The sequence below is a fragment of the Saccopteryx leptura genome, chromosome 2 (genome assembly GCF_036850995.1).
Source record: "Saccopteryx leptura isolate mSacLep1 chromosome 2, mSacLep1_pri_phased_curated, whole genome shotgun sequence".
Classification (NCBI taxonomy): domain Eukaryota; kingdom Metazoa; phylum Chordata; class Mammalia; order Chiroptera; family Emballonuridae; genus Saccopteryx; species Saccopteryx leptura.
The window spans coordinates 312,618,346-312,644,763 of record NC_089504.1 but is presented as its reverse complement, the minus strand read 5'-3'; the positions used below and the strand labels follow the sequence as shown (position 1 = coordinate 312,644,763).

At 37.4% G+C, this 26,418-nt stretch overlaps 1 protein-coding gene across 1 annotated transcript in view; it reads left to right on the top strand.

Annotated features, from left to right (window-relative positions):
• DGKI (diacylglycerol kinase iota) overlaps positions 1-26,418 on the top strand; it is a 356,858-nt gene that overhangs the window by 190,376 nt on the left and 140,064 nt on the right. Inside the window, 7 exon segments of the mRNA XM_066362797.1 lie at positions 1,145-1,282; positions 4,287-4,365; positions 11,837-11,892; positions 12,818-12,880; positions 16,256-16,329; positions 17,984-18,095; positions 26,025-26,224. Of these exon segments, the coding sequence (XP_066218894.1) occupies positions 1,145-1,282; positions 4,287-4,365; positions 11,837-11,892; positions 12,818-12,880; positions 16,256-16,329; positions 17,984-18,095; positions 26,025-26,224 (722 nt within the window).

The window sequence follows — 26,418 nt, the reverse complement described above, 5'->3', positions numbered from 1 at the left end:
GGGAAATTACAGCTGTTTTTGTGTGTTTTGTGTCTCTGGTCAGTGTGTCACCATGGTTTTGGCCATACAGGTAACTGACTGTCCCTTCCACCATGGAGCCCATTTTGGGCAAGCTTAGGAGAGGGGGATCACCTGTCACCAGCCAGACGTCTCATTATTTACTTTTTTAACAGCACTAAGATAGTAAGAAGGCACAATATGCTAACATATGCTGTTTATATTAAACTGTTGCCTGGGTTGGGCTCCATGAAAATTATCTTCAGATGTTAGCTGATATTATTATGCCTTTTTGGGTGAATTAACCTCCCACAGGTGATAATTACCTTCAGATATTAATTTGGCTTAAGTACTGAGATAACCTCCCAAAGGTCTTTTTTTTTTTTTAAGTATAAACAATAAATACAGGGTAGGACAAAAGTCGGCCTACAGTTGTATTTACAGTTTATTCTTGTAATATTATTTATGAATGATTGCATTATTTTCCATACAAATAACTATAAGCCTGCTTTTATTCCACCCTGTATTTTGTGAAGCAACTAATAATATATTATTCAGTGTTAACTCCTCTCACCCAAATCAATGCCTTCACCATCCTTAATGATCTAGCTATCAGTTATGTATGCTCAAGAAGTAAGTAGCTTTCTAACAGGGCGGGTCCTCAGACAGACTTGCCTTAGGTGGTGGAAGGAACAGTGTCCTCCTATGAGGTTAGGGAGAGGTGGGTAAAATGGGATGTTGATAGGAAAAGTGGTCTATCGGAGGCTGCTTTGATTGTCCCCCAAATATTTCTGTGCACCTCACAAATTCCTTTAATAGGAGACCTGGGGGGGCAGCATCCTACTTTTACTCTAATATAAGCAGGCATCCAGCCTGGCCCCTAAAACCTACCAGTAACTATTGGTTCTTGGTGTTAGCAAAAATCACTCTTCAGCTCAAACAGCTAACGTTCGCATTTCTGTGTGCGCTACCTGTGATGATTATCTTGAATTCAGCGTACCTTGAGAAAAACGGTCTCCTCTCCCAGTCTTGCTAATTATGAAATAAATAAGGAGCTATGACAGAGGGGCTGTCCCTTGCACGAAATATCTTTGGCTGTACCGTGGTTTACCCCAGACGCCAATGGATGTGCTCTTTGATTCCTTAGGGCTACACCGATGAACCTGTCTCCAAGATCCTGTGCCAAGTAGAAGATGGGACAATTGTACAGCTAGATCGCTGGAACCTCCACGTGGAAAGAAACCCAGACTTGCCTCCGGAAGAGCTTGAAGATGGCGTATGTAAGGTTAGAGAGTGCTTTCTTCAGCAGAGGGAACCCTGGAGCATCTGTCATGGGAGAGTCACATGCTGGTTTCTTCCTGTGAGATAACAGCAGAGGGTTTGAGTTTCTGGCTACTACGGCTGTGCGTACAGCACTACCCAGTGATCCTGCCCCGTTTGCTCTTAAGGTCCCCGATCTCTCCCTGCGTCCAGAGCTCAAGGAGCTGGTCTCTGTTCTCGACTTCCACACCAAGAAAACAGTCATCTGTGTTCTGATCTTTCAAGTTCATTGTAAATTCCTAACCTGTGAGAAGATGAAAAATATATATCTGTGTTCTGAAGCATTGGGCACATGGTCTATCAAAAAGAAAGATAACTTCCTGAGATTTCTGGCTTGATATCCAATACCTCCCATGTTTAGGAAGTATTGACTAAGCCAATTTAATCACATACTTGGGACTTGAAGATACCTACCTCAATGTTTTGATTTAGTGCTTTTCCTTTAGTGATTGAGCTTTTATTTCAACCCCAAGACAGGCCAAGGGACGCAGTCGTAAATATGCTAATGTGGAGTCTCAGTGGGGCATTGGGTTCTTCTAAATTCTGATCTCAATTTCAGATAGATTTGGTAGGCTGCCAAGTAGCTGCTTCCTCCATATGACTTCCCACTTCTTTTTGGTGATAATGTTTTCAGATTTTTGTATGCACAAGAATCTCCAGGTGTGTGCTTATTTAAAAAAAAAAAAGCAAATTAAAAGGCCCAATCCCAGAGAGTTTCATTAACTAAATTGCAAGATAAAGCACCATCATTGCCATGTTGGATTTTGCTTTTTCCATCTTAAAATGGAATGAACCAGATAGCATTTTAGATCAAACCAACATCCACTTATTATTAAAGCATAGCTTGTCTTTCTTCATGGGTTTTCTTTTTGTTGTTGTTGTTTTCATGTACATCATTCCAATTTTAGTGTATGTGCTGCCGAAGCGAGCACTGTTTTCATGTACATCATGATCCCGAAATTGCACAGTTTTGGGTAGAGATCATGATTGCTCAGTTGATCTTGAGCTCACAATGTCACAATGTTGTTGAAACAGTACTTTATCTTGGGATAGGGTATGTCTTTCTAATGTATTGGACATACAGAAATTGGGTAGAAAACAGCCAAAGTAAAAAGCACTGTACCATATGGAAATTTTAAGGTCCTTTCCCCACTAAACTTAGAATGGTTTGGCCCTTGATAGAAATCTATGTTTAAATCTCTTCCCAGCAGCTCAAGTAATGGAAAGACTTCTTGGTGCAGCCTGGGAACATTAATCCAGATAATTAAAAGGCTATGAAAATGGATTTTTGAAGAGATGTGTAGGAAATTGGGGCAATTTTCTCCTGGAAAATACGAGTCAGAACTTAATAACAGACCAAATTGGGATATTATTTATGGGACGGTGACCAGATGTTCCCCTGAGTTATCAGTGGATGCTAAGACACGGATTAGAACTGTAGCCAAAAGAACATAAATGGTAGAGACGAACATATCTGCTCTTGGCAGGATCACCAACCCTTGCTGTCAGTGGAAGGACTGGTATTTTGTTTAACTGCAGGAACTGGACATTCTCAAACGGGAAGCCAGGAAAGTGAGACATGATTCTGGCATTGTTCTATGTGTTTAGTGTCTCTCCCTGTTCTCCAGCTCGTTGTAACCATTTCTAAGGGCTGATTGGACCTCTGAATCATTAGCTCTGGCTCAGGGCCTCCCAAGAGGGGGTTCATTATTTCCATTAGAGACCACAGCAGCCCACTTTTGTTCTTTCTGTATTAATAGATCTTTCTCCCTCTCATTTTATTTTCCCCTTCTGGGTACAAGGTTCATTGCGTTTTTCTCTCATTGGGACAAAGTTCTCACTCTGGTCAAACAGAAAATCTTACTGATCAAGGGGTACCTGAAACACTGTAATAAACTTACTTTTGGAATCTTGAGGGTTAAGCGCTTCTTTCTAACAGAGAGAAATGCATTTCTATCTGGAGGATAAACCTGACCTTTACCTGGAGACATTATCTAAACCGAGGTGAAATGACCTCTCTATTTACTTCAGTGTTTACCTTCCACTCAGAGTTGCAGAAGGCAAAGTGGAAGAATCATTTACCTTCTAACATCTCCTACATACTCTTCTTACTGTTCTGACACTGAACTGCAGCCTTAAAATCACCTCAATTTTGCAGTTTTTTGACAATTTTAAATTTGTTGTGTCCACCTGGTTCCCGGTGTCCCACCCAGCGCCACACCTTCAGAGCCCTCACTGTGCCCTCCGTGTCCCATGCAAAGTCTCCTTCCGTTCCCTTTTCCCCCTCCCCCCACCCCTACCTGAAATTTATATGATGTTATTAACCAATGTTATACCAAAACATTTCATATAAAATACATAGGCTTTGATAGACTAAACAGGAATCTGAATAATATTGATAAATAAATGTATATATACATACATATTTCTTTTTCCTCTGTATTGAGAATAGCTGAATGTCTCCCTGTACCTTATTGCTTATATGACTTTTGTCAAAAATATTTCTAAAAAAAAAAGGTAAAGGGCAAACAAATTAAATATTATTCTTTTTAAGTTGCAATATTAATATGCTAACCATAATTCTTGAAAAAAAAAACACAAGTGTATTCACTGATTACATAGGTTAGATGTCATCCTTACAATTGAGTTTACTGTCTGAGTTTGAATAGCAAGCACATCGTTCTTTGTCTTTATTGCAAATGCACAGCCCTCAGCTTAACAATTTCCAGCATCCACAAGAATGGGTTTCATTTCATAATCTGTATTCGTATCCCTTGTTTCCTATACCATTTAAAAGTCTCTGGAGTATTGTGAATTCATTCAGACAGATTGCTTCCGTGGAAACGCTCTCTACCTGAGCTGTGACTGACCTCTCCTCCCCCCAGAGACAGGTATCTGGTTTTCGCTTGAGTTTGCTCTTTCTGCCTGCTCTCACGCCACTTCACCTCCGCCTGTGTTCATCGTTACAGCTTCCTCTGAATGTTTTCAATAATTACTTCAGCCTCGGATTTGATGCCCACGTCACACTGGAGTTCCATGAGTCCAGAGGTGAGGACAGCGTCCTGTGCCCATCTCCCGGGGAGGAAGTTCCCAGCAGGTGTTTTGCATGTTCCCTTTTGTTTGCATATCACTTGCGCGTTGACAGTGTGCTTCCGTGTTCTTTCATTGTGACTTCCATGATGATCCTGGGGCCTAGATGAGATAGGAACTTACTATAAATGGGACCCTGAGACCTTCTTGTGTAGGGTTTCAGAGATGCTGAGAGATGGGACCAAGTATGTGCTGCTGGTCTTGGGACTGCTGCTCTTTATATTTGACTCAAAACTTTGAAGTTAGTGAACTGCTAAGAAATAATAAAGATTCTTTCACTAAAGTCATCGGGATACTCACAGCTTCTCAAACCACCTATTATTATAGTGTAATGCTTCATAACCAGGACCATTGAAACCTGCTAGCAAAACACAAAGTCCTGCTTGTGTGTGTGCCTAAGAGACAATACTCATCTTAGAACAACAGGGGCTACGGTTGGTTTGGGTTGAAAGAAAACGGTGTGATGGTGATTAAATTAGGTTCGAAAGGCACTGGAAATCCTCACTGGATGAGACAGATGAGTGAATGAGGCAGAGTGGTAATTTCAAGTACTAATTAATATGGAGTCAGGATTGGGGGAGCAAAAAAAATTTTTGAAAGACAAATAAGATGAAATAATGATATGGTTAAATATTTTGTCAACACCTATGTCATTCAGAACTGAAAAAGTTGAGGAATTTGGCTTATGTTTTGAAGCTTCAATCTCTCCTGGTTTCTCTGATTCTCTCTTAAGCTCTCTTCTTATTAATATAACTATAGAATACATCTCTGTCTATGTCTGTGTCTATAACTATATCTGTGCCTAGTCCCTTGTGAGTATGTTACTATTTAACCAAAATGCTACTAGGCTGTGGGGTAGTAAGTAAATCTGAGATAAAAGTCACTAATGAGGGATTATTTTACTTCTTTTCCTTTAGATTCTGCAAGAACATAAGTGGTTTTAACTCACAGAATTTGAGAAACAGGCAACTAAAAGCTAAAGTTTGAATGTTCAGATTCCAGTAATACTGCAGGGAAAATTCTGATAACACTCGTATGCACTAAACATCAAGAGTGGAACTGTAGGATTAAGGCTGTGAGAATACAAACTAATTTTCTTTGTGAATTCAGCAATTTTGGTGGACTTTTCCTTCCTGGATTTGTGAGGCTTCTAGGGTCAACCGCTATGCCAAATTAAAGCAATACTAATTAAAGAGAGGGCTGTACCCTGCCCTTTCTCTCTGATTAGCCTGAAAACCACAGACAGAAAGGTTGGTTGATAACGGAACCACAAACACCCAAATCAGAAACATCACCACCCTCCCCATCTCCCTGCAATAGACAGTTCTTGGATATTAGGTAGTGAGAGAGTCCTGCATTGGGGCCAATATTTATAACCTGTTGCCCTTCATATATTTGAGGAGAGTTAATCTGGGGAAGTAAATGGAGTTTCCTTTTTCCATGTCTTACCCCATTTCTTTCCCTCGTGTTCTTCAGGACACCCTGCATCTGGGCTTCCTAATGAAATTCTTAATTTCTTAACACTACTTAGAAAGTATTATAATTCACTAATGGATGAATTTCCCAAAATAGATATTCTGGCATGAAAAGGGGCCTAAATGAGTAAGTGGCCAGCAATGAGCTCATTCAAGGGAACTTAATATTTGGTCTAATTAATCTAGAAAGTTCTCTTAGTGGTACATTTCCTTGTCCGACAATGACACTTCTGTGCCTCGGTGTGAGGGAGGAGCAGGGAAAGACATCAGGGTGGAGGGACCAGCCTTAGAAGAGAATTCTTGTAGGAAAGTGACTTTTTTTTTTAATTTTACGCTATGGGACTATTTTATTTTGGAAAGCAATATGCGAATTGTGGGGTGTGTGTGTGTGTGTGTGTGTGTGTGTGTGTGTGTGTGTAGTTTAAAATGTGTGTGATTATAAAACAATTGGTTAAAAGAGGCCAAGCATTCATTTTGAATAGTTTATTGCTGAGGCTAATTTAAGTACTTTAGTGCAATTCAAAATGACATTGGGAACATTTGCCCTGCAGGTAAGCCAGAGCCCTTGAAGAAAAGCAGCCACTGACAGGCTGATAAGGGAGAATTAATGTCCCTTAAGAATAACAGCTACAATATTCATGAAGACAGCACACAAATGGTACAAAATAAGTATCACAAAATATTGCAACCAGATTTGGTTGATATGCTGAGACCAAGGGTGTGAATGTCTTAGCATCTGTTAACATATTCCTTTTGCATTAAATAAAAATCATTATTTATTATAAAAAGTATAATTACTGGAGCAATAGTCTTTTTAAAGAAAACTGTGTTTCGTTGATTTGGATCTTCCCCATATACTTAACTGAATAGTCCAGAAATCTCAAGCTTAGCTGCAGATGGAAAGGAAAGATCTCAAGGCCGTATTTCCAATAAGGGTGAATTCACTTATTTTTGTTGGTAGTGAGTGGCTGTTCTCAAGCCAGAAAAACTCATAGTTGAGACTTCAGACTGTTCTCAAACACAGCCACTCACAGTTTGAGACTTCATGGTAAAACTTGTATTGCGTGTATAAAATACTTGGAGTGTGAATCAGGGTCTCCTGAGAGCCATTGTGAAAATGAGCTTGGATTGAATAACCTATCAGGTATCAGTCAAAGAAAATATATAGTACGTTAAATTGGGAATTATGCCAACCAGTCCACATGAAATGGAAAATATATATAAATCCCACTAAGGCAGAATTCTAAAAAAATTTGAATGCAGAAACAATATTTGGCATAGATATAAAATAGCCCATCAAATTCACATGGGACAAATGCAGATTTTAACATTGCTGCTTATATTATATTTCTTTTAGAAGGGACAAATAAAGGGGCATTTATTTTGAGATAGTTTATTGATGGTGTTACTGTATAAATTAATTCTTTTAGAATTACTAGTAGAAAGTCAAACAAGGGATTAATGGAGTCTTAACATTTTGATTGACTTTGCATAAAGAGTACAAACATTTGAATAATTTGGGTTTATATATTTGACCAGAAAGATGGTATACTTCATTTGAATGGAAAACAGATGATTGCTTATTCTCAAAGTGGCTACATCATGTGTGGTTGAATTGTTGTTGCTTGGGTGTCAGAAAGTGCAATAATTTGAACAGAATTTGAAAATGTAATAGGATTCATCATTTAATTTTCAGTTGCAGTCTTGCCCTGGACTTTAATCACTGTTGCATTATGACAGTGCTTAAGGACATCCATCGAAAATATTTCAATCTATTAATATATAGCGATGTTAACAATGATTATGGTTATCAGGTGAAAAAGTTAGGTCTCACTCTGCCAGTCATACGGATTTAGATTGTCATCTTCTTTGGGCATGAAAGATATTAAACACATCAAACTTTTAGTCTAAGATTGGATGCTTACATTTTTCTGCTTCACTGAAATTATTATTCAGGAGGAGTTAAACCTTATGCTACAAGGTCAAGAAAATACAAGTATAACTCTAGAATAGGCAGTGTTCAAACTTGATTTAGGATTTACCATTTTCACTCAATATTACAGAGACTTGCAGATCTGCATGTTTCAAAGGATTGTGAGTGTTTCATGATCCCTATGGAGAACCGACAGTTGCTAAATTTTATTGTTACCCTCATTGCAAAGGACTCGCTCCCAGGATCTTGCCCAGGCAGGAGGGCCCAAGCATAATTTGCCCTTGAGAAGCCCTCATTATTCCAGATTCTCTCTCTGTAATCCTTTCTTCCATCCTGAACCTCAGAGTGGCACCTACTCATCATTTAAGATTCAAGTCCGCCTGCCTCTGGGACACTCTGATCATTCCCTTGATGGGAACCCCCACTTCATTTCATGCAGACATCTTTCTGTAGAATGTTCACAGTGACAGTCTACTTGTCATTTTCGGACCTGTCTCCCCCACACTAAACTCCATGAGGGCAAAAGACCATGCTCTAGTTATTTATTTATTTATTTACTCATCTATGAAAGAATATAGTTTGTTTTTAAATATAATAAACTCTTAATCTTCTGCTAAATTTTTCTGAATTACCTTACGGTATGCTTCCATCAGAGCACATAATTGTGAATTGATTACATGTGCACACACATTTTCTATAACAAATAAATTACTATTAACCTAATATAAAATAAGTTAACCCACTTCAGTTTTTTAGTTATAGTTTACATTCAATATTATTTTGTATTAGTTTCAGGTGGACAGCATAGCGATCCCTGTGCTAAGTCCAGTGACCATCTTAATAAGTGTTTTGTTAAAGGAATGGAATTTTAATTGCCCCTATATATAAAAAATAAATAATACTAGAAAGGCATGTATAGTAAGGGCAAGATTAGTTGTATAGGCAGTAAATAATATCGAGTTCAGTGGAACTGCTGGCAGCGGAGAGGTGTCAGGCGAAATTTTCCAGAAAAGGGTAGATAAAGGGAGATGAAAGAGTGTGATATAGATGAAAATTAAATAGGTGAGGGTATTTTAGACAGGAAAGAAAAAGGACAGAGGAACAATGAGCTTGTGATGGAGACGGGTTACGTGATCAGTTACTGCAGAATGAAAGATTTCAAATGATGGTGTTAGAAAAATGAAGATAAAGAAAATTTGTCCTGAATGAAAAATGATGTTGAAAGAAAAGAAAGGTTTTTAAATATATATATACAATTTAAATTGAAGATGGCAATGTTATGGTAGACATAGATTTTGGAGTTATTTATGTATACATAACTTAAGATTGGGCAAGGATTCAATGCAGGGAGTATAGAAGATGTGTGAGTTATATAGGGTTCAGGTTGCTTAGCAATTTTTATAAACATTGTGTTGAACTTCTATTTCTGAATATCTCCCTAACATGCAGGACCTTTACCACCAAAAGGAGAGTTTAGAATCCCATTCTGATGGCACATATGTTGTCTATAAAGATGGGATTAATATATGTGACATCAATAAGATAGATTGTACCCAGAGCCTCATAATCATTATAAATGAATTACATCCAGAGCCAAATCATTTAGATGATTGAGATGATGGGATGTGGGAACTTGGAGCTAATGAGATTTAAATGAGACTTTTGGGTTTTGAGTTGTTGTCATAATGGAATGAGACCATTGGGGACCTTGAAAGGAATGAATGTATTTTTCATATGCCAAGGATGGAATCATGGGGAGGTCAGACAGGTAGAATTTTTACCTCTGTGACTTTTGCCATTTGGGTCATGCTTGTTGGTTGTGTTATTTTACACTGGAAAAAAAAACTTTGTTGATGTTATTAAGGTTAATAGTTAGCTAACCTTAAGACAAATAATGCTTGATTATCTGAGTGGGCACAATGTAGTCATGTGAACCCTTAAAAGCTAAGGTGGGAGGTAGAACAGGAAGTCATAGTGACTTGGCAGAAAGGGAAGCCAGATAGATTCACCTCTCTGAAGTTAGTATCTTGATAGAGCTCTATTTTTTAGAATTACTGAATCAACTTTTATCCAGTTAAATTATACCTGAGGTGACCATTTTCACCAACTGTGTGAGTAAAATCACCAAAATTTCAATTTCTTTCTTAATTCTAGTCTTTCTTGGGTTTTACAGAGCATTTTTATCTCTTGAGAAAGAGAAGAAAATTTCCCTTTAAGGAAAAAACCCACTGTTTTCAGTTTTTCAAGGATTATAGGAAAACCCCATGAAGACGTGGGTTATTTTCCAAACCATACATTATATATATAAAAAAAAGCAAATGTTAATCATTGGTATATGATTCATTTAACAGCTTTGGGCATCAGGACCCTGAGAAAGTTCTGTGCCAGAACTGTGGGTGTCGTTGTCCATTTCTCATTATAGCTGGCTCAATAGCTGGATCTGAATTTGGTTAAAATTAGGACCTATGTATCTACGACAAAATGTGCAGCAACAAAAATTCTCACTTGGCTTCTGATTCCGGGAAGCAGGAATGAACACAACTGAAAATGGTACCCAGCCAAATCTGGGTCCAAAGAGGTGAAAAAGAACATGACATTCAGCAACCAAATGTATCCTGTAGACGGTCCAGACAGGAAAAATGGTCAGCTCTGGGGCCCACAATGGGGATCACGGAGGCAGAGGAGTTGGTGTCATTTTTATATTCTTTTTGTCTACTATAACCTATAAATTAGCCTTTTACCTTTTGTACTATTTTATTTCTAGGGTTACAGTACTTACTTTGGTAGAAGAGAGTGAATGGTTAAGGAGAGGTTTGGAATACAGGGACTTGGAATAGATGAAGATAACTGTCCAAAACCAATCTATAAAAATACTGCCACCCCCCTTTTTTTTATGTTTGCAAATCACAACCCAGTTTCTGTATCTTATGCTAATAACATTTTATTGTCAAAAATCATGAAAATAATCTATGAGTTAATTGTCCAGAATCATGTCCTGAGATTTGGCAGCTTTTATTCAAGCCGGTCTTAATGAGTGAACTCTGCTGCTTTTCTTCATCGAGACAACATTTGGAATTTGCTATTCAATAATAAGGTTAAGACTTAGCGTTTCAGGTGCTTCGCCATCTAGTGAGAAATGACTTACGAAAGACCTAGCTCTATGAAGGGATTAATTAGCATACCGAATGAAATAGCAGAAGGCAGAAACATCGGCAGTGGGTTCCCTTGGCATTTTATTCTAAAGAATGTAAGGAAATAATGTATCACTTCGATATTGTACAAATCCCTTGAATTCATATGACACTTCTCTGATGCACATTCTTTTAAAATCTTTTTGTGTCCCTCAACATCTATAACATATAGGAGCAAGCTCAAAATTAAAACATTTTTCAGCTACAGCCTCTGTTGTCACATGACCTGTGCCTATTCAGTGGGTGATCTGCATATATATGTATTTATATTTATATATTTCCACCAAATCAACAACTTATTTTTCAAGGCCTGTTACAAATATAAGAGTGCCAATGGTGGTTAGTAGTTCTTTGCAACATGTGAAAGCTAATTCTCTTTTATGGAAGCTGTGACCTGTGGAGGTCAAAGCAAATAATCACTCCTCCGCCTTCCCCTTCCCTGTATCTCCCTTGTCCTGTGTCCTTGCCAACCCTCTATTCTGAATAGAGTCTAGAGTGTCTCAACTTTTACTGTGCATAGGAATCATGTGGAGAGCTCGCTAAACTACAGATTACCCAGACCCCACACCCCAAACACTCTGAATTTCATGGATCTGAGGTAGATCCTGATAATTTGCATTTTTAACAATCTCCCAGTTGATGCTGATGCTGCCAGTTTGTGGCTACATTTTGTAGAGTTGGACAGTGACAATGACAACTGCATGTAACTAAGGGGAAGATGATAGTGAAGCTGATGGGTCTGTTGGATCTGTGTTGAGGGAGGAAGTAGGGGTGCTAGTCACTACCTTTCATGGGGTCTCCATAACAAAACTCCCCTTTACCTTTCACAGAAGCAAATCCAGAGAAATTCAACAGTCGTTTTCGAAATAAAATGTTCTATGCAGGGGTAAGTACCTATTTAATTTTGGAACTGTTCCGTATTATTTAATGCTACTTCCCTGTTGGTAGTAGAGATGCTTTAACTATACTACAAATAATTCTATAGACATCTCAGATTTTTACACGTAGGTCGGTGCATGGTTAATATTTAATGTCTTGGTTTAAGAAGAAAAGGAAGGATGTATGTCTTAAGTTATTTGGCAAAAAGAGAGCTGGTGTTTATCATCTTGGATCTTGAGAGCCCTGAGGCTTCAAGTTGTACGGAGGGGATAATATCCAATGAGTAATGTGGAAAACAAACATCAAAGCCAACCTAGAGAATGGGGAAATTGGGTAGACTGAAAAATGTATGGAAAGTCTTAGGTAAGAACATAGTTTTTACAGGGATACCTAGGCATCAGTGTTTGGATGAGAACTTGGCGGAGCATGGGACATTTTTCATGGAAGCGTATATGAGATTAAAGAGGAATTTTTCTTTCTCTTGCTGCTGAGGGACATCTTTGGAGGTGAATGGCCAGAAAGGGAAAAAAATATCTCCAAGATATTGATATTACAAATAAACCTGGTTTAAATTTATACCACTGAATAGAGGTACTGGAAATAAAAGAGGGAAAAACAAGACATTCTCAGGGGCAGTCCCTAAGACTCTCAGGAGCAGTAGAAAAGTCAGGAAAGACAGTCAAAATAAATCTTCAAACTGACCCTTGGAATTACCTACTTTTTACTCTCCTGCTGTGATCTGACAGTTTATTATAGGTTACAGTTTGAAAACAAAAATTTCAATTTGATAGCCACTATACTACTTTATTGTGGATTCAGGAAACTTTGTTTTTGCATAATTTAGCATCATTAGGAACTAAATAATACAGAAGCAAAAGATTTGGCATAACCATGTAATTAAGATTTTTTTTCTTTATTTTCTTGTGGTATAGGCAGCTTTTTCTGATTTTCTACAGAGAAGCTCTAGAGATCTATCCAAACATGTTAAAGTTGTTGTAAGTATTGAATGTGTTGACTCATTTCATTTGAACATGAATATGTATGCCACAGAAAATGAACCCCAAATACCAGTGTATATGCTCAGATCAATCAGAGGACTGCATTGAGCTTCAGCATCATGTTATGGCACTCATTCAACCAACATTTAGGAGCATTTAACTATGTGTCAGGCACTGTCTTAGTTGCTGGGGCTGAAGGTAGATAAGATGGCTAGTTTCAGTTCTGAATAAACTCATAGTTCAATCATTGAAAGCAACATAATAAATGCTTTCATTCAACCACATCTATAATATGGTGGTGGCACAAAGGGAGAAATGAAAACTAATCATGGTGGGGTCAGAGAAACCTTCAATAAAGAAATGATGCTGAGCATGGGGTCTTGAAGTAAAAATAGGTGCTCACCAAACAAAGGTCTCCCAGGATTGTCTGAGGGATTTTCATTTTAGTAAAGTGCTTCTTCAATTTTATTATTTTCTGGTTAGTTACTCTCTATCCTAGTCATGATGATTCTTTATCACTGGATGGAGTTTTTTCTTTTAATTTTTTTTTTCTTCCTGTGTCTCTAACCCAGGTTTTGGACACACACTGCTTGGCACCATGGGAGAGGGGAAGTTATCTTTTCTCTAAGAGCTATATTTTAAAATAGGTTACAGTTAGTTATTCAGAAAAAGAGAAATGTTTTCTTAGAGTAACCAAATTAAAAGAAGGAACAAGCATGACTTTGCACATACTTGTGTAAGTGAAGGAAAAAAGAAAGGGAAAATATAGAGATGGGGAAGAAGGGATGGGAAGGTAACAAGGCAGGAATTTATTCTGGGGTAGAGAAAGAATAAATATGTGACCAGAGGGGACAGAAAAATCTTACTTTCTTCACCTAAAAGAGGCATACCAAGACATGTCTTTGAAGTGACAGCTGACCGTTGTGCTGTAACACACAGGGGCATGAGGATGTTTCCACAATGACATCACTGTATGTTTTCTTGGGTGTGAGCTAAAAAGGATGGAAGGTTAGCTAGAGCAGTTAGATGTACCAATTACAACAGAGCTCCTTATCTTCGCCAAGCGTAAAGTCAGTGTTTCTGAGGTAATAGATTATGCTCTATCACATAAATGTAAAATGTGTGTAGAAATACCAGACCATAGAAAGAAAAGACAATACCACATTCCTACATACAATATGATTTGCTCTTATTTCTGTTCTTTCTTCTTGCTCTCTTGATATCAGCATGTGAGCTTGCACACAGGAACATATTTTGCATGTAGATATTTTCCTATGTATGTGATGTAAGGAACAGTGGATGACTGTTCTAAAGAGTTATAAAGTTGAAATGCAGTCACATGCTAGAAAACTGTGTAAAGCCCTGTACATGGTAAGGTGCCCAATCGCATATAATGCGATGACTTCCCAGAGTCACTGACATGTTTCCCAGGAAAAAAAAAAACAGTTAAAGCCTGACCAGGCGGTGGCGCAGTGGGTAAAGCATCGGACTGGGATGTGGAAAAACAGTTAAAAATGAAAAAATTATTTGTTTTAAATACAATAATGTTAACTAGTTATTTTTCCTGTAAAGCAACAATGCTACTTTGCATGCTATTGTCTCGCATTCTATTTTATTTTATTTATTTTTTAATGTTTTGGCTGTTTACAATGCTCACTGTTAATAGTTTAAGATGCCTTCCTTTTTTAATTTGTTGGCACAGTCATCTAGCAACTCATTTCTTCAAGTCCTTAAATAAATAGGAAGACTTCATGTTTGCTTAGTACCTGGAAGTATTGTAAACACTCTTTCAATCAATGTCTATAATTCCTATACAAATAACACTTTAAAATACTTTATTTTGGACTAGAAGGTTTCCTGGAAACAACTTTGTGAATGCTCATGAGAATTAGGCTGTATTCAGATCAGCTGGGAAAAGGAGACATCTTAGATCAAAACTCCTAGAAAAATCTTTAAAAGTTGGCGCGGAGCATGGCATGTTTTACCGCTCCCTCCATAAGAGAAGGCAGTGCGGAAGTTTTGTGATGAGAGTATGAAGAGAGCAAATGAAAAATCAGCCTTTATACCTTTGACATAGTTGTGACTAGAGTTTTCTTCTTTTGACTTTGTCACCGATAGTAAATGCAAAAAGGAATCCAAAGCTTTTCCTTTGATTAGTCAGAGATACTCTTTCTTTTTAAGATTTTTTTTTTGTATTTTTCTGAAGCTGGAAACAGGGAGGCAGTCAGACAGACTCCCGCATGTGCCCGAACAGGATCCACCCGGCACGCCCACCAGGGAGCGATGTTCTGCCCATCTGGGGCATCGCTCTGTTGCAACCAGAGCCATTCTAGCACCTGAGGCAGAGGCCACGGAGCCATCCTCAGCGCCCGGGCCATCTTTGCTCCAATGGAGCCTTGGCTGCGAGAGAGGAAGAGAGAGACAGAGAGGAAGGAAAGGGGGAGGGGTGGAGAAGCAGATGGGCGCCTCTCCTGTGTGTCCTGGCCAGGAATCGAACCCAGGACTCCTGCATGCCAGGCCGATGCTCTACCACTGAGCCAACTGGCCAGGGCCTCTTTTTAAGATTTTATTTATTAATTTTAGAGAGAGAGAGAAAGGATGAGGGGGGGAATGGGAAGCATCAATTTGCTTCTCATATGTGCCTTGACTGGGCAAGCCCAGGGTCTCAAACCTGCAACCTCAGCATTCCAGGTCAACACTCTATCCACTATGCCACCACAGGCCAGGCAGTCAGGGATAGTCTTAAGAAAAGCACTAAAGATGAGGAAATCCACACACAAAGGTTTGAGATCAATCTGGCCTGAGGCCCTTGATAGCCAGGGTCAAGTCCAGACTCTAGTAGACCAGGTGAACTCAGAAGGTCAGTCACAATCTATAACTGATTAACTTTATAAGAGCAAATCCCTAATGAAGAAAATACTAATTTATAATCGATTTTGAAAAGCTTGTAGTATATATTCCTCCCAGTTTTTAAAATATTATGTTTAACATTGTCAACATTAATCTCAAAAACCAAACAAAACAAATCATTATATTCATGACTAATGTTTGAATCAGATGCCTACTGCTTCAACTTGAGACATCATTCTTTTTAGTATTTTAAGCATTTCTAAATTTTTTAATGTTGATACTACAAGCCTGAATATCTAATAATAATCTAAGGTTAAGAATGATGGTAGTTCCTGAGTTTGGTAAAGCTGTAATGAAAATAAATTTTCCATCATAGTAATGGACATTAACTTCAGCAGAGATGAGCTAAGGGGAAAGAGGAAGACTGTGGTATATACTATTGTCAACCCAGTTGTCTCTGATCATTTTTTAAAACATGTGACTGTTCCAAAACCTTTGCTTTTTCTGCTTTGATTGTTTCAGTGTGATGGAACAGATCTCACCCCAAAGATTCAGGAACTAAAGTTCCAGTGTATAGTATTTTTAAATATACCCAGGTAAGCACTGTTCATATTTTTTGTCCTGATTTGACTCTGTTTAACTTGAGTTTTATCCGTTTTCATTATAGAAAATTTCCAGGTATGAACAATGAAAATCAGTTATCTCAATGGCTTATTAAAATTTTCCAGGTCTGATAATTTTGTTCTCCTTTTTGGTTTGTTTAGTCCTCTCTGCGGTAGGTGTTTTGTTTTTTTGGGGAAATTTTTTTTACATGATATGGCATGTATGGTCTATACTTTTCCATCCTTAAGAATTCCAGGCAGCCCTCCGGACTGGAATATTTTAATTCTCAAATTACTGTTTTCCACCCCACAGGAATGGTAGACTTGAATAAATTCCTGTCCTCAGTTTCCCGAAAGCTATTAGGAAACCATCCAGCCCTCTTTTAGTATGGAATTCACTCCAAATCATGGCCACATGATTGCTTTGAAACAATGGGATCAATTACAGTAGGATTTTTAGCCTGTTTGTTAACTGTCTTTGGTGTTATTATATACCTCGGGAGAAAGGGGTATTTAAGATGAACTTGTCTCAAAATAAGCACATTATCTCAGTAGCATAAAATTAGAATTTTGGCTCCCAAACCAAGATTTTGGAAGGGATGGATATGAGAACCTTTGTCATTTTGCAAACCAGGCAACTCAGACACAGAATCTGTAAATAAGTTCTATTTAGACTGAATTTAATTAAAATGAGAATTGTATGTAAATCTATGCCTAGGAAACCATATTCTAGTCTTCTGACTACTTTTGTCAGTCAGTCTTCAGTAGAGTTCCTTACAATCCTAATCCAGAGGTATTTGCATTTTAGTGGTATAACCAGAAGACCTAGATTCTCAAGAAACATTAATTTTCTTCCTCTTTTTTTATTTGATTGATTTTTTTTTTTAGAGAGAGAGAGAGGGAGAGAGAGAAAAACATCAATTTGTTGTTCCATTTATTTATGCATTCATTGGTTGATTCTTGTACGTGCCCTGATAGGGGATCAAACCCACAAGATGGCATCTCAAGATGATGCTCTACCAACTGAGCTACCTGGCCAGGGCTCCTCCTCTTTACTTTATGTATCTCTTTTTCATCTTGCTCCTTTCCCTTCCTCCCTCTGGATTCCTTTTTCTCTACTTTGTCCAATTTTCTATATTTCCTCTTCTGTTTCAAATATTATATCTTTTTTTCCCATCCCTTCTTCACTCTTTCTTCCTTCTTCAGTTACCTTTCCCTTCTGCTGTGGGTGCTTATTCTCTTAGTTATGTATATAATATCAACAGCTTACCTACCTCAGTTGTCCTTCCTTTTTCTACTGGCTTGCGTGCACATGTTCCAAGACCAAACTCTGAAAGCGACCACTGATAACTCATGGCACGCCATAGAAAGCAGACATGTGAACCACAGGGTGGTAAGTGTTGATAAATAACAAATTAGGAGAGAGTTGGGCACCATGGAATGCTTTTGTTGTAAAATCGTGGCTCATTTTTATAGAATGATATCTTGGAGATGGTGACGTCCATTTTGTTTCCCTCTGGATGTGCACCAAGGACAGAAAGCTATTCTTACAGGAAGCAAGCATTGGATCTAACTCTGCATTAATCTCTAATGATGATCATGGGAGGAATGGAATACACTTAATTCTGTTCTGCATTTTACCTTGCAGATACTGTGCCGGCACGATGCCCTGGGGGAACCCTGGGGATCACCATGATTTTGAACCTCAGCGTCATGATGATGGTTATATTGAAGTCATTGGATTCACCATGGCCTCTCTGGTGAGCAATACCACTATTCTATTAAAATAAAATGCGTTTCAGCCACAGTGAGAGTTTTTTCATTTCACAGGACTTTGGTATCATTTTTCTCTCCTGCCTTATCAATTTAGAAACTTTATACAATATAGAGTTGCTGGTAGAAAACAAAAATGAAAATGAATTCTTTATGACACTTAAGAAAATTGATGCACGTTTGTTTGAGCTTCAAAACTAAATGTTACTTGTTAATTTTTCCTGATTAATTTCCTACCAGAATTAAATGCGAAGTGTTCGTGTTAATTAAAAAGCATTATGCCACAGACATGTCCCGGCCTGATGCAGAAACCTTGCCAATTGATGTTTTTAAGGGAAAAGGAAAGTGTCCATTTGCATTTCTCTTCAATTTGTCTTTTTAAGCATAAGATGGGCCTCTCCATGATCACAATATTCTAGAATATAGAATGGCATCATTTTTGTGACATTAATAAATATTCTGTTTCTGCAGTATTGTAATCGCCTTGTATTTTCATTTTGTTTACCTGCATAAAAAATAAAAATTATATCATGTAAGTGTAAGTTTAAACAGGGTTTGGCATGTTGTTCAGCTTATTGAACGATGAGGAAACCAATTAAAATTATGCTTATCATATCTGGTGTCAACCAGACCACACTATTAGTTTAAGAAGCAAAATAAAAGAAAACATCTGCTTGCAACTGTTGCTTAGCACTTGGTTGGTGCTGTACCTTATGCTGAAAGCAAGAAGGTTGTATTTCTTGTTCTAAACAAACCAGAAGAGCCCTCTTTTTAACTCATCTCATAGATTCCAGTCACCTCAAAATACTGAGATTTAACAGAGCAGCCTATTGTGACTGTGGCAACAATGTCAATCTCCTGAGACAGTGATGTTGCTCGTTAAATCTACCATCTTTAGCATGAAATGTTGTTAAGGGCAAAAGATGGGTCAGGGATTGATCTAATTTTCTGGATTGTGGCTCATGCACATTTTCCCTCTCAAGATCTTTATGTTAATTGTAGGAGAAGACTCAGTCCAAAGCAAATAGGAATAAGTTCAAGAAGGTCATGTACAAGGAAGAATTCTTGGGGGTGACCAAAAAGACCATGTGTGTTTTACACATTCATTTATTCACTGGTTCGATGAACATTTATTGAATGTATACCATGTGCCAGAGCTTCCTACTTCCAACTATGTAGTAGGAAGCTGTCAGGGAATAACTATGTTGGAGAAGGTGATTGCTTGCCTAGGCTTGGAAGAGTGGGGTGAATATTAGACACTTCTACATTGCTCTCAGGATCAAAATCTAAATCTTTACTTGGCCCTGCAAGACTGTCTCTTTGATTCTCCAGCCTTCCCTACTGCCATCTTTGCTTTCTTCCTCAAGGAGTCTCTAAAGTGCAGCTCTGAACATCCCTTGTTTCTTTCCTACCACAGGGCCATTGCACATGCTATCTCTCTCTGAAGCATTGTTTACCCTTCATCTTCTATAACTTTTCAATCCATATCTGTGCCTAGTTCTTTCTATAGTATTTTAGGGTTGGGGTTGTTTTCACTTACAATCGTTTAGTGTCTGAACAGGAAAGAGAAGGCAGACTAAAATTGGGCATTTAGAGGAGGGTTTAATGGAGTGACTCTACAAATTGTGCATTAGATTTCCAAGAAGCAACAATGGATGGCATTATATTCCTGAGCTGCAGGTGCAAAGTCAAATAAGAAGTCACCTGTAACAGAAAGAGAACTCTTTGGCCAGGACCACCCAACAGGAGTAGTACTTGCTAAGCGGAAGCAGCCAAGCTGTGCCAACCTGGCAGGAAGGGAGCCAAGGACAGAAATACAGTGGTATCACTTTTCTTGTCCTTCAGACCTTCAGCTGGTGCTTCCCTCTGGGGAAGTCTCACCAGAGGCTAGAAGACAAGGGGACCACTGACAGAGTCTAAGTGGGTCAGCCTCAAAGGATGCATAGAGTGCCAGCTGGGAGTGGCCCATGGTAGGCTTCCTTCACTCCAGTGTATCCTTTTCTGGTACACAGCAGAGAGCCTGACACCTGGAGTTGGGGATGAGAATGAATGAGTTTTGTCAGGAGAGGAAGACTGGGACTTGGCATTCTGGGAAAAGGGACATTTATATACATTTGGAAGTATGAGAGATCATAGTCCTCCATGGGAACTATTAGTTCATACACTGTAAGTGTAGGGGAAAAGTAAGAGTGATCTGTTATACTGAAGAGGCAGGCCCAGGCCAGAGTGCATTATAGAATTTATTTGGGAGTTTTGACTTTATTGCAAGGTCAAAGTCACTGGGGAATTAGTAAAGTATGCTCTTTAGTGATTGTTCTGGGAAAAGTTCAATATAAACAAAAATGAAATAACATATTGAACCCTCATGTACCATCATCACTTAGCTTCTATAATTATCAACCCATGGACTACCTTATGTCTTTCCCACCAATGACATCCTTCCTTTTATTATTTTGAAGGAAATTTCTGGCATTGTATTATTTTATCTGTAAATATTTTCAATGTGTTTTATACACACAAGACTTGCTTTTATAAATACAATCAAATCATCATCTCTAAAAATATTACAAAGGTAGCACCTGAATATCACTAAATATCTACTCAGCTCTCACATTTCCAATTGTCTTGCAAACACTTTTTGTTTTCTTAGGCTCTATTTGTTTGAATCAGGATCCAAATAAAATTCACTTGTTCTGATTGGTTGATATGACTCTTCAGTCTCTGTAAGTCTCCACCCCCACCCCATTATACATTGAAGAAACCAGACTATTTATCCTGTAAAGTTTCCCTGAGTCTGAATTGTGCTGGTAGCAACCCTGAGGTATCAATTAACATGTACTTTCTTCCTTGTTTCCTCTAGGTTGATAATTGTATCTAGATGATTCAGATATTTTTTCCCCCAAATCTATTTTGTGAGTAGTGTTTTCTTCTTCCAAAGTGGCAGGCCTGTGCCAGATCATGGAGTCTGTTATAGAATTTCTCTACGAGTTTTTTTACTTCATTTCAAGGTCACTGGAGAATAGGACAGGTTATGATTGGTTATCTCTCTTTTTTTTAAATACCTGTAGTCTTTGTTAACCAATGTTCAGACCCAGGATTCACTGAGGGTTGAAAGTAGTGATACTCTCATTTTTATCCTTCCTTATTTATTGACTGAAATCTTTCTATAAAGGGGAAATTATCTTTACCTATTATTTGGTTACTTCTCTATACAATTTGTGTCCAAAAAGCAGAATAAATGATCATTTTCTTTATTTATGTATTTTCAAAATAATAGGTTCGTTCACTAGCATGATGATGGAAGGGAATGATGAATTCAGAAGTTATTTATAGTTATTTATAGTGACTTTTTGTGAAGGATGAGCAAGGAATATAAATAAATCTGGGTGCCTAGCATAGGCCGTTACGGAGAGGGTAACTATATTAAAGAAGGTAGAAAATATAAAAGAAAGATAATATTACCAAAAGCTGAACTCTGTTTTATGTAAGTTAAATGAAAAAACCCTGTGAGACATCTAAGGAGGTAGAGAAAGGGACAATTTGAAATATATGTTTAGAACTCAGGAGATTTCCTTTTTGTTGGGACCCTTTTCCCTGTTCTGTCCTTAGTAAGAAAGGGAGACAAATAATAGTAGCTGGGACTTGGGGAAGAGAAAACAGAACCCTTAAATTATATGTCAATTGTTTTTTTTTCTTTACCTAACAATGAGTAATGTAATACATGCATACTAGCTAGCATTAAATATGTGATATATTCTTGTGACTCTAGATTGCTTCCAAGTTAATAAAAGTTTCTACCTATGAAAAGCTGAGTTAAATGTAGTTTATACAGTACAATTTTAAACATCATAGGCTCTCTAAATAATATTGGCATATATTTCCATATTTTTATACAAGTGATACCTTATGAGTCCTACCGAAGTACACTGTTCTTCTTTTTATTCAAGCTAAAATAATTTTACTTTCAGTCTTTCAGTTTCACATTTCTTGAAACTATTGTATTATTATATTTCTAAGAAAGTAAATTGTTTGAAAACTCCTATGTCTGTGTAAGATGATTATATAAACAGAAGAATGTAGTGATTTGGGTAGATGTGTGTGTGTGTGTGTGTGTGTGTGTGTGTATTTGTGTATTTAAAATATTCAAAGTGGTACTTTAAGAAAGATTTGAAATAGAATTATGGGAATGGCAAAAAAGATTGTTTCTTTTAGACCCTTTATCCTGTAATTGCAAATTTCAAAGCAGAAGTCCTCAATTCATTTTACTGGTTGATACACATTCCTACTAATTAAGATGATTCTTCATTGGATGCTTTGATAATGTGATTACCTTTTTAGAGTCTACACAGACCATAATCAGACATTGTAATTTGTATTTTTTTTCTTGCCACAATTTTCTGCCATTATAGTTGTGAAGGTCCTTTCATGTGGAGTCTGTTTCAAAATAATTTAAAACTTTTCAAGACAGTTCAAAGCATTATTCAGATTGAGGAATAGGAAGCCTAATTTGCTGTGCAGTTGGAATCCAGAGATTTCAGGCTCCTCAACTTTAAAGAAAGCATAGCCAGCTTTCTTTTTGCTAATTGAAATTAAAATATGTAAGTTCTTTGATATTTATGAATTAGAAAAGCAAAAAGGTTATTCAGGGAGAAAAATTGCCTAGAGAAATGTCTGGGTTGAAGTTATACACATGCCAAATAAGAACAATCTTTTATTTATTTTTTTAAAGAAAAATCAACATGAAATGTTTGCTTAGTTTGATAATATAAACAGAAGTATATGAACTAAAAGTAAAAATATCAGCCATTATCACATGATTCATAACTATTAATACTTTGATGGGTTGCCTTCCAGGTGCTTTATTTCTATGTTTTAAACAGGAAACCATATTATTATAAATAAAGCCCATACTGCAATTTTATTTCTTTGACTTTTTATGTTGTTCAAGACCCCCACTATTATGTTGAAAATTTTTGTTGCTAATGAATAACTTATCCCTTGAAAGAAATGCTGTTGAATCTTCTTTATTATGAATAATATTTTCTCTGTGTGTTTGGTAGATGACTTTTATCACTTAAAAAATTACTTTCTTGTTTTCTAACAACTTTCTACTCCAAAAGACACTGAACTTTATTATTTTTCTCCTTCATCTTTTGATGATAGTTTGGTTTTTCTCATTTAAACCACAATGTGGTAAAATTACAGTGATTTATTTTCAGTCCTGTTAAACATTATTATCTCTTTAGTGATCTTTTGTTTATTTTATCTTATTTAAAAAAAATTTACATAGAACTTTTATTCAATATACTTTATGAGAAAAAGAACGCTGTAAGGTGCTATATTTCATGTAAATCAGATAAAATAGTAAATAAATGGTGAAAAACTCAAAAGGGGAAACATGATTTAAGTAATTTCATAAAAGAGCAAGAACATTTCTTCATCGTCATTTAAGAAAACAATTATCAAAATATAAAAGGTAGAGAAATCTCTCTTGTGGAAGAATATATTTTATATTTCCACCTGTTGATGGTTTCAGTTAAAAATTCTATTCTAAACACATGAATAGTCTCACTCTTCCCAACATGTTTATTTTAATCAATGATAAAATGGGACATTAGACTTCTTATTTCCACTGACATAAAGTGACAGCGTTTTTGTTGCATAGCAGTTTTATTGGCACTAACAATGGAAGAGGAAGGAAGTAGATTTCTAAATTTGTTAGAAAAAAATCTCTCTACTGCTAAAAATTTAGACTGAAGTAGGTCTTAGTCTTAGCTGTTATCAAGTAACCCAGGCATTAACCGAACATTGCCAACTTCCATAGGAATCTATGGAAAAAACATGTGAAAATACCCTTTTTCTCATTTAAACCACAAGGCAGTAAAGTTACAATGTTTTATTTTCAGTCCTGTTAAGCTTTATTATATCTTTAGTTATCTTCTTTTGTTCATTTTCTTTTTTAATAAAAAAGTTACATTTTCTATTTTTTGTTGTTGTTGTTGCATAAGTCTTATAAGACTACCATATTCATCATAAAAAACAATACCAACCAAGATTTTAGCAACTGTTGAGTGTCTTCATTGCTTATTCTCAAGGTCACTGATTTATGCCTTGGGCAGTTTGTTACAAGAATGAGGCTGGGAGTCAGGGGCTGGCAGTGGTGGTGACAAAGGCAGGTGGGGAGGCCTCACCCTTGCTTCTCCTCCCCCAAACTAGGACTGTCCATTCTTTTTACCTGACAGCAAGGAGAATGAGGACTTGAGTACCAAGGGAAGGTACAGTCTGAGAACAGTAAATGGCAGAGGATGCAGTAAGTTTAGGGGCTGTCTTTGTGGAAAACTAGTGCCTTGCTACCAGAAAGGCACTAGTGGAAGGTTTCCCAAGAGGAACATGTGCTCGGTTGACAGGTAGTTGAATGCCTGTCATTTATAAAACAATGTATTATTATTAGTAAATGATTCCTTCCAGCAAATCGTGGGGATGTTTCTGGCTATTAGGGCCTGTGCCTTAATAGGATGTTAAGTCTAGACCAATCTGAGTGATGAAAAATAACTATTTCTCATAAGAGTTTTAAAAATTACCTTTAACTTGTTCCAAAAGTAATTTACTGTGGCTGTGCTAAGATGAATTGAATGGTCTACCCTGAAAAGCTAATTGTGATCATTTCTTTTGTGGCTGTGCAGCGACCTTGCATTGATTCTACAATGCCAATGAGACTGCACTTGACGTGTATTTACTTCTTAAGTTTGTGTTATTTGATGTTGTTCTATTGTGAAGCTGAGAACAGGGATTAAACGTGCTCTACTGCACTGTATTATGCCTTCTGATACCAAAAGGTTGGAAAGTAGTTCAGCAATCTTCAGTCCTGATAAACTCAGAGGAATAAGTTTCTACCTAGTAGATTCTGCATTTTTATTTGTCATTAGGCCTAGTCAGGATTAGGGGGTAAAAAAAAAGAAGTCAGTGGGATTTTCTTTAGCAGATGAAAAGATACGGTTTTGTCAGATAAATATTGGACTGAGCAGTAGAAGGCAAGAGAAATACATTGGAAAAGTTCTGAAGATGAGATAGTGGCTCAAATCCATAGATTAACTTAAATGAATCATTTCAGTTCAGCCAGAAAAAAAATTTCAGCCGAATAACAGAGGGTCAGGTAATAGACCAAAAGAATTTTAGTAAATTCTCACTGCATTCTCTTCTGCTATCTTATTCTCTCATGAATTGAATAAAATTGTATGTGAAGGACACGATTGAATGCTTTAGCAATAACAGTGTTTAAGTTCTTGACTTTTCAGTTTTTATTTTATTTCCCTCACTCTGTCCCTTCGTGTTCCTTTTCTCTTATATATCCATGAGGATTTATGGTCAAGCTCATCAAAAGCATAGACATTTTTAGTGTATTTGTGTTAATGATTTATCCAAAGTTTCCTGTTTTCGTCATGGTTAACCACTTTCTGTATGTTTTATCCAAAGTCTTTTGTTCTAGATAGTGGATGTTGGGGTTTCTGGCTTTCCTGAGTGACTCTTAGAACTACCATATTTCCTCATGTATAATAAGATGTATAAGATGCACCTTTTTTCAAAAATTTTAAGGTCTAAAAACTGGGTGCGTCTTGTTGTAGATTTTTTTTTTACCCGCCCTTCTTGCTTTTTCGCTCTTGTTTTTGCGCTCATTGTTGAAGACAGTGATTCGTCATCAGACACAGATGAGGACAAGCTAATGAATGAGAGTTTTGACAGTGATGAGGAGTTGTATGAATTTTATGATGAATAAAACTTGAGTTCAATAACTTAATGTAATACATATTTTTTCAAAATTTGGGCCCCTAAATTAAGGCGTGTCTTATACATGGGAGCATCTTACACATGGGGAAATACGGTAACTCCTTGCTTTGTTTTGACTCTGGTTTTTACAGGCCGCCCTGCAAGTCGGGGGCCATGGAGAACGGCTGCACCAGTGTCGGGAGGTCATGCTGCTGACTTACAAATCCATCCCCATGCAAGTGGATGGGGAGCCTTGCAGGTTGGCGCCGGCGATGATTCGGATCTCCCTGAGGAATCAGGCCAACATGGTACAGAAGAGCAAGAGGAGGACGTCCATGCCTCTGCTCAACGAGTGAGTCTGCCCCTTGCCCACCTTTGCGACCACCAGGAGCGTGGAGAGGAGGGCACAGAGCATGTGCATGGTTGGGGCCTCACTGTGCTGAGAAGGGGTCACAGATCCAGGAAACTGCGCCATTCCTTAGTCTCTCTCACACTGTTCCTTTATGCTTGTCATTATTACACAGCGACCACATTCTCCTTTTAAGA